General features: G+C 35.7%; 1 protein-coding gene across 4 annotated transcripts in view; it reads right to left on the minus strand.

Annotated features, from left to right (window-relative positions):
• Positions 1-17,743, minus strand: part of LOC105477522 (activated leukocyte cell adhesion molecule) — a 212,080-nt gene that overhangs the window by 16,441 nt on the left and 177,896 nt on the right. For 2 of the 4 annotated variants that reach the window (XM_011734075.2, XM_011734077.3), the window contains exons 9-14: positions 15,527-15,639; positions 13,086-13,221; positions 12,844-12,977; positions 10,147-10,279; positions 8,209-8,247; positions 7,803-7,920 (exon numbers count right to left, since the gene is read on the minus strand). In XM_011734075.2, the coding sequence (XP_011732377.1) occupies positions 7,803-7,920; positions 8,209-8,247; positions 10,147-10,279; positions 12,844-12,977; positions 13,086-13,221; positions 15,527-15,639 (673 nt within the window). Of the gene's footprint in view, positions 1-7,802; positions 7,921-8,208; positions 8,248-10,146; positions 10,280-12,839; positions 12,978-13,085; positions 13,222-15,526; positions 15,640-17,743 lie in introns of all 4 variants that reach the window. The other 2 variants (XM_071092496.1, XM_011734076.2) reach the window with 2 other exon arrangements.

Consider the following 17,743-nt stretch of genomic DNA (forward strand, 5'->3'; position numbering starts at 1 on the left):
TCAAAGGATTTTAATACAAAATATGTTAAGAATTCTTACAAATCAATTACAGAAAGACAAATACCAATAAAATCATAGGCACAAGATTTGAATTGTTACTTCACAAAGGAAGATATAAGATAACCAATACATCTATGGAGCTTAAAATTATTAGATCTCAAGGAAACGCAAGTTAAAACCAAAACTAGTTATTAATTCACACCTCCTAGAATGGCTAAAATTCAACAGAATAACACCAGATTTAGGCAGGAATGCGAAGGAACTAAAACTCTCATATGCGACTGGTGGGAGTTGTAAGCCAGATGACTGTTTTGGAAATCTGCATGGTAGTTTCTCATAAACAAATGTCTGCTGGAAGATCAAGCAATTCCACTCCTAGGTTTTTACCCAAGAGAACAGAAACATATGGCCAAAAAAAAAAAAAAAAAAAAAAAAAAAAAAACACTTGTATAAAAATGTTTATTTTAGCCATACTATTCAGAGCAGCCCAAACTGGAAACTATCCAGACGTCCAAGAAGAGAATGGATTTTAAAGATGTGGCATATTCTAATGGTTAAACACTATCAGCAATATAAAAAAAGAAGCCACTAATATATGTAACAACATGAACAATCTCAAAAACATGTTAAGGGGAAGAAGCCCAATATAAAAGAGTGCCTTCTCTATAATTCCATTTGTATGAAGTTCAAGATGAGGCAAGCAACCTCTGGTCTTAACAATTAGCACAGTGGTTTCCTAAGGAGACAGGAATGATGAGGTTGGACAAAAAAGAAGTCTAAGGGAACTTTCTGGGATCTTGACAGGAGTAGTAGTCACTGCTATATACTGAATGTTTGTGTCCCCCTGAAATAGATGACATGATCATCACATGTTTAAACTATAAAGGTGGAGCCCTTATGAATGAGATTAGTGCCCTCATAAAAGGGACTTTGGAGAACTCTCTTGCCTCCTGCCATCATGTGAAGTTACAGCAAGAAGGCACCTCTATGAGCTAGAAAGTAGGCCCTTACCAGACACTAGATCTGCTGGTGCCTTGATCTTGAAATTCCCGGTCTCCAGAACTGTGAGAAATAAATTTCTGTTTTTGTTTTTTTTAAAGCCACCCAGTTTATAGTATTTTGTTATAATAGCATAACAAAAAACCATAACCTAGCTGGCTTTAAAATATATATGTATATATATGGTATATGTACATCTATATTTTATAATGTATAAAATATACATTATGAAGGTTATTTATTTTAAATTTTTCTCATTGGTGCCTCTTTTTAACAACGTTAAATATGAGAGAAAACTTAAATTATAGGATCATAGTAAGTTACCGTGCGAAGAAGCACTAAAGGTCACCTTTAGTCTAAGCTGCAAGGCAGAGAGGGTTCTTAGCCTTGGCGTCTGCAAGCCTGGGTTTTTATCCTCATGTGTTAAATCTGAGCTGCAAGATCTTAGACAATCCCTCCTCTTAAGCATGCTCGTTCATCTATAAATAGGGGAAACAACAGGATTTCCTCGTAGAGCTGGTGTGAGGATAAATGTGATAGTGTATGTGAAAGCAGCTGACAGGTGACATGCAAGGCCTCACCAAACTGAAAGTGACTCAGGGAGCTAATGCCCAAGGCCATAAAGCTACTGAGTAGCAGAAGAGAATTTAAATCTAAGTCTCAACTCCTCGTTCTGTGAAATTCCCTTAAGTGCAGTGCCTTCAAAGGTCTAAAGTCACTTTCAAATAAATTTTCAGAAGATTTAAAACCTTTTTTGGTGAGATTTTCCCAATATTCTATACTTGTTTTGAGATCTCAAAAGAGGTAGGGGACTGCTTTGGGGGTATCCCCTAAGTATACCTTTAATTGAACCATGGTACATTGAGAGAATGGAGGAGGCAGGACAAGTGAAGGGGGATGACAGTGGTAGGTGCAACCAGTAAATAACAATCTGGTTGGTATCATTTGGAAAAGTTCAATAAAATGCTATAATAGAATTTTATATTTAGCAAACCAAAGCAATACTCACTTAAAATGATTCACACATAAAAGAGTACATGAGATTTTAGGTTTTCCAAGCAGGCTTTCAGTTTGTATAACAAATTGAAAACTCTCTTAGACGGGGTGTAAGGAATCCTTATATCTTGATAGTTAGAGGAGTGTTTTCTGTGAGCATACCTGCCTCACACCACAGAAGGTACCAGAGCTGTTGGTATTTAGGACTGGCATCTTGGCAGTGTAGAGTTACCACTTCTGGCAAACTGGCCATTGACACCTGTGCAGGTTATTTGGGTCATGCCCAGGAGTATGGTTATTTTTTGCCCTTCTTTGGTCACAGCTCAGTAGAAGGAGTCTCCCCTTGGGCCAAGTTTAATGACAAACTAGAGCAGGAGAGCAGGACACTAATCCCCACTAAGAGTTGTCAGCAATTTCTTGATTGAAGAAGGAAATAGAGAAGAATAAATAGTTGGTCTTATTACTACAACTTACAATTTTATAACTTTAGAATTTCTAAGACTCTACAAAGAAATAGGGAATGCTTGTGTCCTCAGTGAAAACAGAAAATGGCTTTTCCATCTTGGTCAATAGTGAATATGACAGCCATTAGGTAAAAGGCTGGGGGATCAAAATAAATGCAACTACACTGAATATGCGTGAAAACAGGATGCCACCTGCATGCACTCAGCATCACAGCTCAAAATGTTTCTTTAGGGCAGATGATGGGATACATACAGCTTGGCTCATGCCAGAGAATGGGATGTTTTTGTTCCTTCACCTTTGGAAAACGTATTTAAAACAAGTGTGATCTTTTTTAAAAAAATAAAATGAAATGAATATATAGAGAGGACATTTTGAAATATGAACACATTATATTTTGATGCAAGCCCTTTCTTCCTTGAGGAAACTTTCAGGTCACACGCAGTAGAAGAGGAGAGGGCCATGGATGGTGCTGCTGTGTGAGTGGCCAGTGACCCTGTGATTGACTAGATGGAGACTCTGGCATTTCCACATTATTTCCTGTCAGTCCCCTCTATTATTTATGGTTTGATAAGATAGTGAGGTATATTCTTTTCTTCCTTCTGGCAGCCTGCCAGGTCATGTGTAGAGAAAGAGAGAGAAGTCAATGTTTGGATTAGTCTGACTTCTCATACAAGTGGAGAGACACAGGCTGTGTCAGCCCTGCCCTTAAGATCATGCCCTTTCCTCCATAGTACCAATTAAATGCCAGCAGCCAATCAAAGTCAGAGCTAAAATTTTAATTCCAAAAAAGTCCGGGTAAGGGAGCAAAATAGATTTGAAAATACTATATGGAATTTGGAATAAGACACTACTTATGATATCTTCAGCAGGTTAATCCCACTGAGTCTTAGATACTACAAAATGGGGTGAATGGTATGTATATCATTAAATTCTTGAGGATTTCAGTAAACAATACCAAAAAAAAAAGAGAAAAATAGTAGTTTCTCATGTAGTGATAAATGAGAAAAGTCACTTAAAATGTGCTGTAAGTGGTCCTCCAGCACTATCTTTTCAATTTATTCAGTGACGAGTCCCTCTTCCCTTATGAGAACATATATTTGCTTTTAGCTGAGTATTGACTGGGAAATAGAATACAGTTAAAATCAACTTTCTTGCAAGATCATGTTCCATATATTAAGGGACACCAACAGGAAGGATTCTAGAAAGGCTTAATTAACAATGTTAATTTTAACAATGTTAACATAACATTGTTTATTGAGGTTTCAGTGTTGTAGGCAAGTCCTCTTTAGCCCTTCAGCCAATTTAGGATTGTCTCTGTTTTCTTCCAAGTGAGTACTGGAATAATAAAGCATCATATAAGGCAGAACTAACAACGGGTATTTCTGACTTTTAGATTTCCAGATTATTTATATATTACACACTAATTTTCATGAAAATAGTCTTGAGTTCCATAGTTGCAAATGGTAAATCTCTCAGTAAGTTTCCAAGATTTACACAATGACTATTTTGAGATTACAAATGTTCGGTTAACACTTGCGTCCAGTTAGTTATAGGAAGTATGGAGGTCAGAGTCTCTTAAACACAACCAATCCAGAGATTACGGTCTTAATATATTTGTGAAGCAGTTTGTGGCTACATCACTCTACCTTTACATTTTTCCTTTAACTTCAGCTCTTTTAATTTTTCATTAGTTCTTGTACTATGAGATATGCAAGATAGGAATAGATCTTAAATAGGAACATTTATCTTCCTGTAGAACTAAAAACCATGTTTGGAGGACAAGGTGGAGAGAAATGGAAAACATAGTAGAAAGTAACCACTGAAGTATCTCTAGTTCTTCAGTGCTTTTCCACCTGTTAAACGACTAGATATAGGGTGGACTAATTAATGCCTTTTCCTGACTCTGATAGTTAATACCCTACCTACATGGAAAAAAATCAGAGTCATCTATTCTTGTCATCAAAACATCTTCAGTTTTTTTTTTTTTTAAACAAAATATTTCCATTGGGAAGTCATATGGATTAAAGCAGCCAAAGAGTCATGAGTCCTTACTCCTAAATGAATATGTCATTTCACAATAGAAAAAGCACACAATTGCTAAGTCTTTCTTGCTCCAGTTTTCTATTTTTGAAAATTATAATAAAAATATGTAGCTTCTATTAGTGGAATAACGAGTGAATGATGGCTGAATAACCACTAGGTATATTAGCAAATGTACTCTTAAATTTTACTAGAAATAAAAGACTGTTTCTCTTATCTCTCTCCAGTGACTTTTAAAATTATCAGTGCAAAGAATTTAGCTAAATGTTGCTAAAATTTCACTGCTTTGCTAGTGTATCACAAAAATGGGCTTAGACATTCTTAACTTGAAAGATCTTATTATGAATCTGAACTTACTCTGAATGAGCAGCTTGAAGGGTTAAGAAGACTAATTCGTATTCCAAAAATGCTGGCTTATTTCAGAAGGCACAAGCAAGGAATAATTAAGAGGAATGCAAAGCACTTAGCGAACCTGAAGTATTCCACAAATTCTTAATAAAAAGCCTTGACGCTTTGGATGAGAATGGCAACTTATTACTTTGATTACCAATAATATCAACTCTGTCAGAGTTAGTGAACTTTTCAATTAGGTAACAGTTATTTAGATGAATGGTCAGGTCAGGTGGTAGAAGTTGAGCTTAATTTAATGAAATATTTTAAAGGAAATGCTTGAGGCTTTCACCTAAAGACACCATGAAGCTAGTGTCCAGCATTTATTTATCCATGATTTTAATTTGGGGTTACCACATGAAGAAACAAAGGAAAGAACACATACACAAACACAAATTTATTTTATTCATAGAGGGACAAATGGTGTCTGATGAAATACTGGATGTTGATGGTGCTCCAAGAATTTAACATGTATTTGACCCTAATGTTGAGAATTATAGTTTTTTCTTTTTTTTTCAGCTAATTTTCAAGATACAGGGAAATTTTATTTTCATTATTTTAAGAAATAAAATTACTGTGGAGTGAATCAGAAGTCATAATAAAATGAAGACACCCTAGAACCCAAGCTGTTGGATTTGTGAGTAAGTTATCACGGATTATAAAGGGAGGACAAGATTTGAATATCAGGAAACCTGTACACATAGGAGAACTTCTATAAAATGGATGTTGCCTCTGGGCAACTGTCTGTTTTTCCTTTCACTTACATAGCACAGGTCTTCCAACTTTTCTATAGATGCCATGGACACAAACCCATGTGCAGTGTTTATAGATAAAATGTTCATTGAGAAAAAGAACATATTTGTTACCAAGTTGTGATAGTTAATTTTATACGTCCACTTGACTGGGTCATGTGGTACACAGACATTTGGTCAAACATTATTCTGGCTGTGTCTGTGAGGGTGCCTCTGGGTGAGATTAACATTTGGATCAAATCAGTAGGCTAAGTAAAGCAGATTGCCCTCCTCTATGTGGGTGGGCCTCATTTAATCAATGAAGATATGAATGGAACAAAAAGGCTTAGTAAGAGGGAACTTCTCTTTACCTGACCACTTGAGTTGGTACATTGTTTTTTCTTGCTTCCAGTCTGGGACGAAAACATTAGTTCTTCCTGGGTCTTAGCCCATCTGGGTTTCAGACTGGAACTTACACCTTCCTGGTTCTCAGGCTTTTGGACATAGACTGGAACTACACATTAACTCTACTGTGTCTCCAGCTAGGAAGTTGTCAGGAACTGCAGATCTTGGTACTTCTCAGCCTCCAGAATCATGTCAGTCAATTTCTTATAATAAATCTTTCTTTGTACACACACACACATACACACACACACCCTCTACTGGTTTGCTTCTCTGGAGAATCCTGACTCGTACACCAAGTATTGGTGCGGGCTGCTTAAGACTAAGGAGAGAAAGCCCAAGATGAGGAGCAGTTGTGCCATAAGGTGAGAGTGGGCATCATGTACATCAGTGACAACACACAACAGGAGAAATGTTTCTGCCTTATGTGGCACAAAATAAAGCACAATGAGAGAAAGTACGGCCTACCCATTAAACACAAAGATTCTAAAACATCACTGCCTTAAATCAAATAACAATTCTGTGCCTTCCAAGCTATGTAACCTTAGGAAAGTCATTTAGCCATTCTCTGCCTCAGCTTTTTCAAATGTAAAATACGAATAATAATGGTATGTACTTTATAGATGTGCTGTGAGAACACGAGCTCAATACATGCTCATGCTGCTATGTGACTCCACCATTTCAGAGCTTCTGCCTCCTTTGGATGGCAGCTCCATTTGAATATTGCTTCATTGGAGTTGGCATCTTTACAGGGTGAGATCATGGGTCCTCATTTAAATCTGATTTTTCTTTTGATTTTCTTTTAAATCAACTTTCTTATGTTTTTTAAAGGGGACCTATCAGACATAAGGAAAATATAAAATGAAGTACAAAGTTCCATTAGCTATAGACATCCCATTGCAAAAATTAATTTACTCATTTATAAGATAAGGTGGTTTAAAACCTGTGTTTGAAACTAGCAGCATGCCACAGAATCACCAGTGAAACTTTTTAAAAGTGCAAATGCTGGAACCCCACCCCTATCAATTGCATCTGAATCTAAGGTTGGGAGTGAGATGATGAGAAGTGTAAGGCATGTGTGTATGTTAAGAATCTTTATTAGTTTATCAAATTTTCCTTATAAACCACATTAGATAATTTGTAAGGTTCATACTATCTGTAATATCACATAACCAATAATGTTTAATCTAACATCTCTAAAGAATTTTTAAAGTAGTCTTGGTACTTCAATCCATTTTTAAAAATTCAAGTTGACATAATGACATGTTTTTCTCTGAAATAGACTCTCATATGGATCAAAGTCAACTAACCAGAATATGGGAGTAATAATAAGAAGATATTGCTACCTCAGTAGCAGTTTCATTGTTGGCCAGACGTGTCACTGCAAAGACCTACCTGGCAGTCCCTACAAGATAGATGTACTAGGTACTTTTAATTAATCTTCTCCAGTCTCAACCAAAAGGTCTATGGTGGTTGACCTTTAGGAAGTATATGCTTTAAAAAATTCACTCAAGCACTGAAAAAATCAAATAATTGAATTCAGACTATTGATAGAGACAAATAAAGGGACACCTGTGAAACAGTATCCCAGGCCATGTCCCTGACAAGGGCACTGTAGTCAAAATTAGTTGAAACAAATTATATAATCAACCTGATTTGGGGGATAAGTCTTCCTTATTGTATAAGTTATATGCACAACTGGAGTGAGCAAGATTAGTACATTGTATTTTCTCCCAGTGAAATTCAATGAACGAGGAAGATCTTTTTTCCACAACTCACTTTGACTTCTTCATGTACAGCCAGTAGACGACACCAGCAACAAGGGCAGCAAGGAGGAGACCAACAACGATTCCCACAATGAGTTTTGCCTGGTCATTCACCTTCTCTCTGTTTTCATCTGCAACAAAGAAGAAAAGTCCATGCAATTACAGACAATGCCAAGGATTTTCAGAAAGTCAGTCTAGCTATTACTTTGTATTAAAAATGACTAAAGCTCACTACGGTAATTAACATGCAAACTTGTGATTTTTAAAGGGTAAAATTTTAGCATTCTTACTATCTTGTCTCATTTGGTATTTCAATTCAAGTTGAAATTGTGGACAGCTAAGAAAATTACTTATACCATGACACTTCATAAATCTTGAGCTGATAGTTAAGGAAGAAGAGTCGGCAGCATAGTACCTACCACTTATCTCGTCTGCCTCATCGTGTTCTGGAATACTTACTGAAATGAAAAATGTTAATATGAAATTAAAAACAAAATTTGTTGATATATGAAAGTCACCTTTACCATTATAGTATGATGTAATAATACTCAAAGATAAAATGTCTATTCTACAACTAAGAGTAAAAAAAAAATCACACTTAATAAAGTATGACCTTGCCTACAAAGAAATTAATCTTGTTTTAAGGAAAGGAGAGGAGCTACAATTGCAAAGATATTAATCTACCATAGAAAATTTCATAACTGATGGCCTATAGAATTAATCTGAAATCCATATTGATTTTCCCACTATCTACCACCTTTTAATAGTCATTCTTTTTTTAGGGAAACAAGCTGGCACCTAGGAAGTCTACAGTGTGGTGTTTATCAACTTTTCTCAACTCTCCTGCCCTGATATAGGAGAATTCATTGTCTTTCTCTAGTGTCAAGGACTTACGACTAGAGATGTTCTCAAAGTAGCAGGAGTAGAGGTTCAAACTGACTGGGAATATCTCCAAGATTAAGAAGCAACATATATGAAGTTTGCAAAGCCCTCTAAATGACTCTGATAATGCTCTTGGTCCATTTTAAGAATTACCACTGTGCTGAATTATTATCTAACATTAAAATTTATAAATAATCTTCAAAGTGCATGGGCATGTATCAGAACTGCCAGTGACATTTGATAAAATGCAGATTCCCGAACCTCTCCTCATACATACTAAATTGGCATCTCAGGAGGTGCTCACTGAATTTGAAAATGACTGTATTAAATGTTGATAAAGTCACTGCAAGGCCTAGAAAACTGAAGCATACCATTCAATGGGTTAACATAAAAAGGAGAAACTTGTGTTCAGGAAGAAAGGGTAGGTTCTCTTTCTAGGTTGGACAAATCAATACTCACTGAATTGCATTCTGAGAAGTCAATGCTCCTATTTTAGAGTTAAATTTGTTTGGTTCTTTTCTCCTGTCAATCCATTAGGCCTTTATATTCCAGTCATAATTTGTGAGGGACCATTATTTTTCGACGATTATTTTCTCCTAGCTCTTGCTAATTCCCAGCTAGTGTAGTCCTAGCCTGCTAATGTCATATACAGGTTTCCAACTGAATGAAGAATGAAAGTTTGGCAGGTCAGTTAGCATCCTGTCCAGAACTGAGCCTCATTCTAGGCCAGTCCTGATTTAAGGTTGACAAAGCAATAGGAACAACTATAAAATTGAAGATTATGGACAATTTCACATTAAATGACAATTGTTTTCTGAAGAAGCTGTTGTTGGTATGTATGTATTACCCTGATTTCAACATCGACAGATTTTTCCACATTCTCTGAGATAGTTTCGATTATCTGATTTTTGGCTATAGTTCAAATATGATATGACAAAACGAAGAATTTTGTAAACTAGATTCATGAATTCTAAAATCACTCTTGCTAGTTTGCTAAATGACTTTAAACATGTGGCATGCTAGTACCCTTATGCTGATAAGGGTAGGATAAATACCACAAAGGATTAGAAGGCAAAATAATAGATCAAAGGGAATTAAAAATTTAACAAATTTAAAACTGTCACAAAAATGTTTTAAGATGATCTTTGAATTACCTCCACTCTGAACATAAAGCATGAATTAAATAAGAGAAACTTATTTTTTTTGTTCTCTGTTGCTTTTGAGAACTATTCCTGTACAGGATAAGGCCTCTGACCCATAAAACATGAAATGATTGAACTGTCAAGACAAGGATAGCACAAGAATGGACACCAGGAAAAAAGAAAAAATAACCTTATGATGATGATACCAAATGCAAAATAAATAAATAAAACTTACCAGAATGTAGTACAGGAAGATGGAATTGAAGATTTTAAACTAATGAAGAATAACTTCAAATTTTCTTACTTTTGTAATGCCAGAAATAAAATACTCACTAGCAGAGACATTCAAGGAGTTTACTGTTCTCTCCAGTTGGTTTTCTGCTGTGCAAGTTAATGTAACATTCTCTTCAGGGGAAATGATAATTTTACTATAATACCTGCCATTGATATAAGGAGATTCCTCTGTCTGGAAAAAGAAGAAAAAAGATGGGTTTAGAAATGAAAATGGATTAAAAAGCATAGGAAAGAGTAATAATGAATGTAACAGGATAGGTGTGGGGCTCTGTCGAGCATTCTAGTGTTCAAAAGCTATGTAAGATCATAGATCAAGACTCATGTATGCGAATATCTACAAAGGTTAGTAAATCCATAATGAAATTTCTGGGTTTTTGTGAATTCTAATAATTAAGTTAATTAAACTCTTATTTTTAAATAGAATCTCAGGTTTACTCAATATTTTGGCCTGATGATACTTGTTTCAAAATAATTGGTGACTATCTAATGACCAATTTTCTGTCAGTAAATATATAAATTTAATTATTTATAAATTTAGTCACTGTTCTTCATTGTGGGAATGAATTCCTTTATCTTAAACCATTATATCAAAGTACATATGTATGTATAATTTGCTCATGGGTACATGAAACCATTTTTTTTTCTGAAGTTTTCTGTTGTAAATACAGGGGATGGATGATTTTTCAGTGACTGCTGTCCATCTAATGTTTGTGAGGTGTTAATGAGGGTAATCACTGCATTTAATTCCTTCAAATATAAAAATACAATTTACTTTAATCTCATCCCTAGGATTTGACTCCTAAACCCAACATGGTTGAGGCAAATGATGTACTTGCACTCATTTATTGTTCAACTTATGAACGCATTCCCTACATTTTTCTCTTTCTATACTGTTTGCTTTCTCCTCAACTACATGGTAAGCGCCTTGAGGACAAGAGCTAGTCTCATGTTTGGGTATCTTCTAGTTGCTGGGGGTGGAGGAGGGGCAGAGACACCTTGTAGTTGTAAAATAACAGATTCACCATAAATCTGAGAGGGAACAAATACAAGATTATGGATGCATCAGCACAAACCTAGAACAAGAAAAATAGCATATCACCCAGTGGGCCAGAATCAATCTTTCTCCTTGACAATGAAAGATGGCATTATTATTTTTACCCTCATAGTAAATTTACCTGCTATTTTTTCACTTCCTACTAGGAGTTTTCATCTGACTTTCTCGCTGAATCTTTGTTTTTGTTACTTTAAACTCTACAAAATACATTTTCTCATTTCTAGGATGGTCTTTTAAATCTTCATATCTTTTCATTAATCAAAAATTTACTGTGTGCTTATGTTTCTGTGTTCTATGTCTGTATCACCAGTACCTAAAGATTCTTTTTTTTTGCTGCATTTATCACTTAAATTGAACTAGAGAGCAAAAACAATTGAGTAGAAAAGAAGCAATCATTTTTGATGCTAAAAACAGATCTGCACATTGTCTGCAATTTAGATGGCTCAAGTCTTTATTCTAAATCAAGAAAACTGCATTTTCCTAAGTTTAAGGAGCCCAGAGCTTCTTTGCCTCCTCTTACATGCTTTCTCACTGTGTGTCCCATCACACTTAACTTAATGACACTTAAGTCATTCACTTCAAGTGTGCCTACTCTTTTGGGGACTTTCCATACCTAGAGTTAAGCAGCTATATATGCATCACCTATAGTTGAAAGAGCCAAAATCCACTTTGCACTGCAAAACTGCACGGCATAAGCTGGGACAGTGGCCCAACTTCCCTGGACAGAGGAAGAGTGGAGATTTTAGCTTAAAATTAATTTGCAGCTCTTTGCTTTATATATGGCTTCTCGAATTTCAACCGGGTCAAAATCTGAGAAGCAGCACAGAAGATTCAAATAATCCAGTGGTACCTCTGGGTGCTCCTGAGAGGCCTTTACTGATTATACTGAGAAGAGGGAGACATGAAGACTGTTGTAGAGAACAATGGAATTAACAAGTATGTCAGCAACTCAAGCAGATTGGCAATTTACTGGGATTACAGTTCTGAATCCCTCCAGTGTAGGCCAGATTCTCATCTTTCTTTTAGGGGGAGGGTCAAAGACTTAATAGTAAGAGAAAATAACAGGTAGTGTTAATAAATCCTTAACCCTTTACTATTACTAAAATAAAAAGGTATATGTAATAAGGTCTGGTTTATGACCCTTTTGTTCAGAAGGGTACATCCTAGACACTATGTATGTAGCTTGCCTTATTCTGGCCTTTGCACTGCATAGGCATGTCAGACCACACATTCATAAGCAGTAACTGTTCTTCTCCACCATCCCTACACAAGGACATAGTTTTAAGAAGAAATACCCCTTAACGTGCATAAATTGAGCACAGTATTGAAGCCCAGTTATACTGAGATGCATGAGCTTATTTTGCAGAAAAGTGTATATCTTAATGTTTTAATCACTCAAATTTCAGGAATGAATGATCATGAAGTAATACCCAATTTATATTCTTTTAAAAACAGATACTGACCATGACACAGTGGTTCCTCCCTTCTCCATGGCCCTGGGATAAAATTTCTCTTTGAGCCATGTTCTTCCTTTGGGAAAATTAAGAAGTTAGCAAAAGCTTCCTCTGAGCATGTACTGCAAATTTTATGTGGTAACAAACCAACCTACAGCGTAAGTTCGTGAAGAAAAAAAAAACCACATTGGACAAAGTGCAGCATGTAACAAGAAGACAAATACTTGCTTGGTTTATGACGCTTCCACTGCCAGTAATTGTCCATTGAATGGCTGGCTTTGGAAAACCTTCCACGTGGCAGATGATTGTTTTAGATAGTCCACTGGGATCAGTTTTCTTTGTCATTTTTATTTGAGGTTTGCCTAAAATATCATTACAATTAAAATAAGATGTTGAACTGAGATCATAAAAAAAACCAGGTATAAAATTCTCAAAGAATAATTTGAGTTAGTGCCCAAGTATTTTATTACCTTCTACAATGAGAGTCAATGACTCTCTTTTCTTTAGTCCTTCAACCTCCTGCAGAGCAGTTTCGCAGACATAGTTTCCAGCATCCTGATAATGAAGACTAGAAAATGACGGGCTAGATCGAAGCCTGATGTTATCCTGATTAAATAAAAAGTAAATTACCTCATGTGGCAGAATTAAAACTCTCAATGTATTTATTAGATAATAATTAAGCCTAAAACGATTCTTCTGGGAATAATAAAAATGCAAACTTCTTTTTCTTAACTTCACATGCTTTCAAAATAGATTTCCTTTTCCAGATTTTTATTTCAGGCTCTTTCATTTACTGAATTTATAATTTGGAAAGTGTTCATAAACGTGTAAGAATCAAGTTTCGTTGTTTGTGAAGTGGGGTAATAATATACCATAATTAAATTGTTTTGAGGACTTAATTATACAAATAATATATTGTGCTTACATTAAGGGGAGTTTTCAGTTTATAGTACCTACTCCTTATAGTACGTGTAGGTGATATAGGATTGACAGGCATGGAGACTTGCGGTACCTAACCAATGATGAGCATACATGCAAGAAAGTCATTTCATACACTTATGAAACGCATAAACTGTTGATACAGTTATCAACACAGGGGACCTATTATAGAGTATTATGGTTTGAATGTGTTCCCCAAATTTGGTGTGGAAAACTTAATCCACCAAAATCACACGTTGATAATGTTTGGAGGTGGGGGCCATCAAAAGGTAATTATGATTAGATAAGGTTATCATAGTGGGGCCCTTATGATAAGGCTGGTGGCTTTATTAGAAGAGGAATAGAGAGCTGAGCTGGCATGCTCTTGCCCGCTCACCATGTGATGCCCTCTACAATGCTTTTATTCCAATTTCTATGAACAAAAGAAATGTAACATTTAATTTTAAAAACTTGCCTGATATACAGAAAATAATCCCATTATGTCAGGAATTGAAATGCTCCTAAGCAGGCAACTAGGCACGATCCTAAGATTATGTGGTCTTTGTCCATTAGGATATTTTTTCCCACTCCTCATTAACTAACCAATAATCAGGGAATACTGATCATCACTATTTTGAATATATGAGTTGTTCATGACAGTTAATTCATAACAGTGATTGCAGTTGATGTAAAAACAGTGTAAGCCACAGTAAACTTAGTTTCTCTAGTCCTATAGTAAAATACGCAATGAGTGTTCACATGATTATGAATTAGTGTAGTTGCCTAGAACTTGTCTAGCCTTGTGATCACTGATTACTATATACATATCATGCTAGATTGCAGCACAGGAAGTGGCACTTTATTTTAGTGAACAAGTTGTGATGACGCTGTGGCTGAGAGTAAAATAAGAAACTGAGCTCACAGAGTAACACAACAAGTAACAGAGGATTGAGTGCTAAAAGGGATCAAAAGGCAGGCAGTAAAGCAATACAAAATAATTTCATTAATATATTTCCATTAAAAAGAAACTCTAGAAAAAACATTTCTCCATAGTTTCTTATAAAGGTAATTCTTGTCAACTCCTATTTCAAATGGTATGTGTGTTTTCTGAACCCATCAAGGGTTAAGGATTCTTGTCACATGTCATGCTCTGGTAACAAATGCACTGGGAGTTTGGATATACTAGCCAAGGGTTTAAGTGGAGGGATCACACACAACCTTTTCTTTTGGTGATAACCTTGTCTCAGATCGCCAATTATCAGTCACACTTCCTTATTCTAAAAGGATAGCCCATGGCCTACATTTCAGACAATTACAGGAGTGTAAGCACTTGTTCAGGAAATACTGAATTAACTCCTAGTATGTTCCAGGTATTCTACTGTAGCTCAGGGATAAAAGGGATTCCTTTCTAGGAGTTCTTGATCCAGTGGAATCTGTTTTCAGAAACTTAAGACTGGTCTCAGCCGCAGAGAGACAAAAAAGGTGTCTTATCAAAGCATAGTATTTGTACTCAGTAAGGCCTGGCCTTGAGTCTCTGTCAGTTATGAGCTTTCTGATTTCTTTTCCTTCAATTTCTTTATATGAATAATGTGGCAAAATAATAATCCTTGTATTTCACAGGGTTGTTGTAAATATCACATAAGGATAATGTGGGCAAAAACACACTGTAAATTGTTAAGCCCTGTGGTATATAACTCTGTTTGTATGTGCACACATGTGTGTGGTGTGTGTGTATAATTAATCTATACACATAATTGACATAACACCCCAAACTAAGTTTCAGAACACCAATTATGGATGTCACCCTGTTGATGAGCACCTCTAAAATTTTACTGTTATTTTATTTATCTTATCAGAAACACACACAGAGAGAGAGCGAGCTGGTATATAAACACATCCATGAATGTATCTACTTGAATACAATATAAAGTGCATAAGAAACCTAAAAATAAATCAATCCAAACAGCAGGGTAGTACCAAAAATATTACTTACTTTCATCCATACCACAGTTGCATTCCTGCTAGCGGATATTGTGCATGACACGGGTAGGGCATCACCAATCTGTCTGGTCACTTCTCCACTTGGGTTTAAGGACAAATCCAAATCTGTGAAGCAGAAAATCTGTTCAAAATGCTAACTCTGAAATGTAAAATAGTCAAAATATTTTGGAGAAGAAAAGATGAAAGAAAATACATTTCTTCAAACTGCATTTGGACATTCAGAACTGATTTATAGGACTGAAATAATTGGACTATAGCATGATTAGCCTGGTTTTTCAAGCCAGCTTTGAGACTAGTTTAGACAAGAGAATGGTCAATCTAATTGATTATCCATTTATTTACAGTTAATATGATTGATATTTTGAGGGGACATAAATATTCCCCTTGGGTCTATCACCTTAAGAAAAAAAATCTTAAGTCACTTCTGGAAGAAAATAAAGAAAGATGATGACTAGGTAAATATTACATAAAGAGATGGTAAGGCATAAATGTTGGAAAATCAAGCATCTTTAGACAGCAGGTGATAAATCGAGATACCATGAGATAGTAGTTGTGTTTCTTCAGAGAGAATTGACTATAGTAGCAGATATGTTTAAAAAGTGCGATTCCATTTCTCATCCAGTTGATGGAAAACAATTTTTATAAAAATTTTACTGTCATAGTCTGATCTGTATAAGAAAATTCCAACTCAATTGAACAAGTATTTAATGTACAGCTACTATGTCCCAAGCACTGATGAGAGATGCAGAGATAAATAATGAGCTTACAAGTCAATGAGGCAGAGGTACTATGCTAACTATAACACACAGTCCATGAAATCAGCACCTAGTAGGAAGCCTGACACTGATTTGAAGTTCAAGAAATATTTGTTGAAAGATGAAAGGCAAGCTAGAAACAGAGGTACAGACGAAGACTTAATGGAAGTATAGAGAACAGAGACAAACTGGGTTTCAAAGCAGTAATAAAGGCTTTGTAAAGGGAACACTATATGTTCGTGGCCTCAAATGATTGAGAAGGACTTTGATAGGGGAAGATGTAAGGAAAACTTTGGTCACATAAGAAAAGGCAAAAAGATGCGAGAGCTTGGCAGATTCTGTAATGGTGAGTAATTGGGTATAAGTGGTGACAACTCATGAAAGTTAAACTCATACAATTCATTGAGACTAGACTGAAGAGGACCATGCTTGCCACACTGGGAGTTGTGTCTTTGTTCTACAGTATGAAGACTTGCCATTACACTCCGCGTTTCTCCTTGATTTTACATGTCATAATTGCAATTTGTTGACTGCAACATCATTTTTAAAGTTCGTCTCTCCTATCATACTGAAAGCACCGTGAGGGTAGTGATTGTGACTTAATTTGTCACTGATATAGCCACAGTGCCTGACACGTGGTAGACTCTCAAACACTACTATTGAATGAATGAAGGGAAGGAGCATGTTTTCTCAGTTTCTCATTAATATTAAACCATGTACCATCATGTAGAAAAGTGGAGTTTCCTCAGAATATTTGGGTGAATTGTATTTAGATAAAAATTTTATTCTGGATGAGTTAGAAGTTTTTGTTAGCTGGATAGCTAATTTTCCAGAGAGGAGATAAACAATTTTACAGGACAATGATGGACTTTGTAAGCTCTGATGAAGACTCTATGTGTGCACATATTGGCAGGGAAATAGTAACTTTCATCAGCAACTAGGAATTTGTAGGCTGTGAGACTTGATGAGCAGTCTATTCTGCAAACATGTGCAAGAATGGGTTGATGCTTCTCTACCCACACTTCCTTTAGACATGTTTGAAAAGGAAACAAATCTTGTTTCTGGAAAATAAGCAAGCAATCAAAGATAAGTGGGTAAAAATAGGATTTTTATGTTTCCATATAATTTAGAATCAGATGTTGATTTACTTGAAATACTTTTTTTCAGCTTTTGAGGAGCAATAGAGTCAGCAATGGAGTTAAAATCCAATGTTAGAGTCTACCTGTCAAAACCAAGATGCACTTAAATCTAATTAAATGCACTAAAATTCAATTAAACTTTTACACACTTTTGTTTAATTTTCCCCCATCACAGCTAAACACGTAGGCACTATATGGCTGCAACCAAGTCTTTTGCTTTGTCAGTCTGCTATCTATCCTTCCCTGCCTTATCTACAAGTAAACAAACAAGTGCCCTCCTCTTTTAGAGACCTGTGTACCTTGCATCTCTTAAAA

This window comes from Macaca nemestrina, chromosome 2, assembly GCF_043159975.1.
Source record: "Macaca nemestrina isolate mMacNem1 chromosome 2, mMacNem.hap1, whole genome shotgun sequence".
Lineage (NCBI taxonomy): Eukaryota > Metazoa > Chordata > Mammalia > Primates > Cercopithecidae > Macaca > Macaca nemestrina.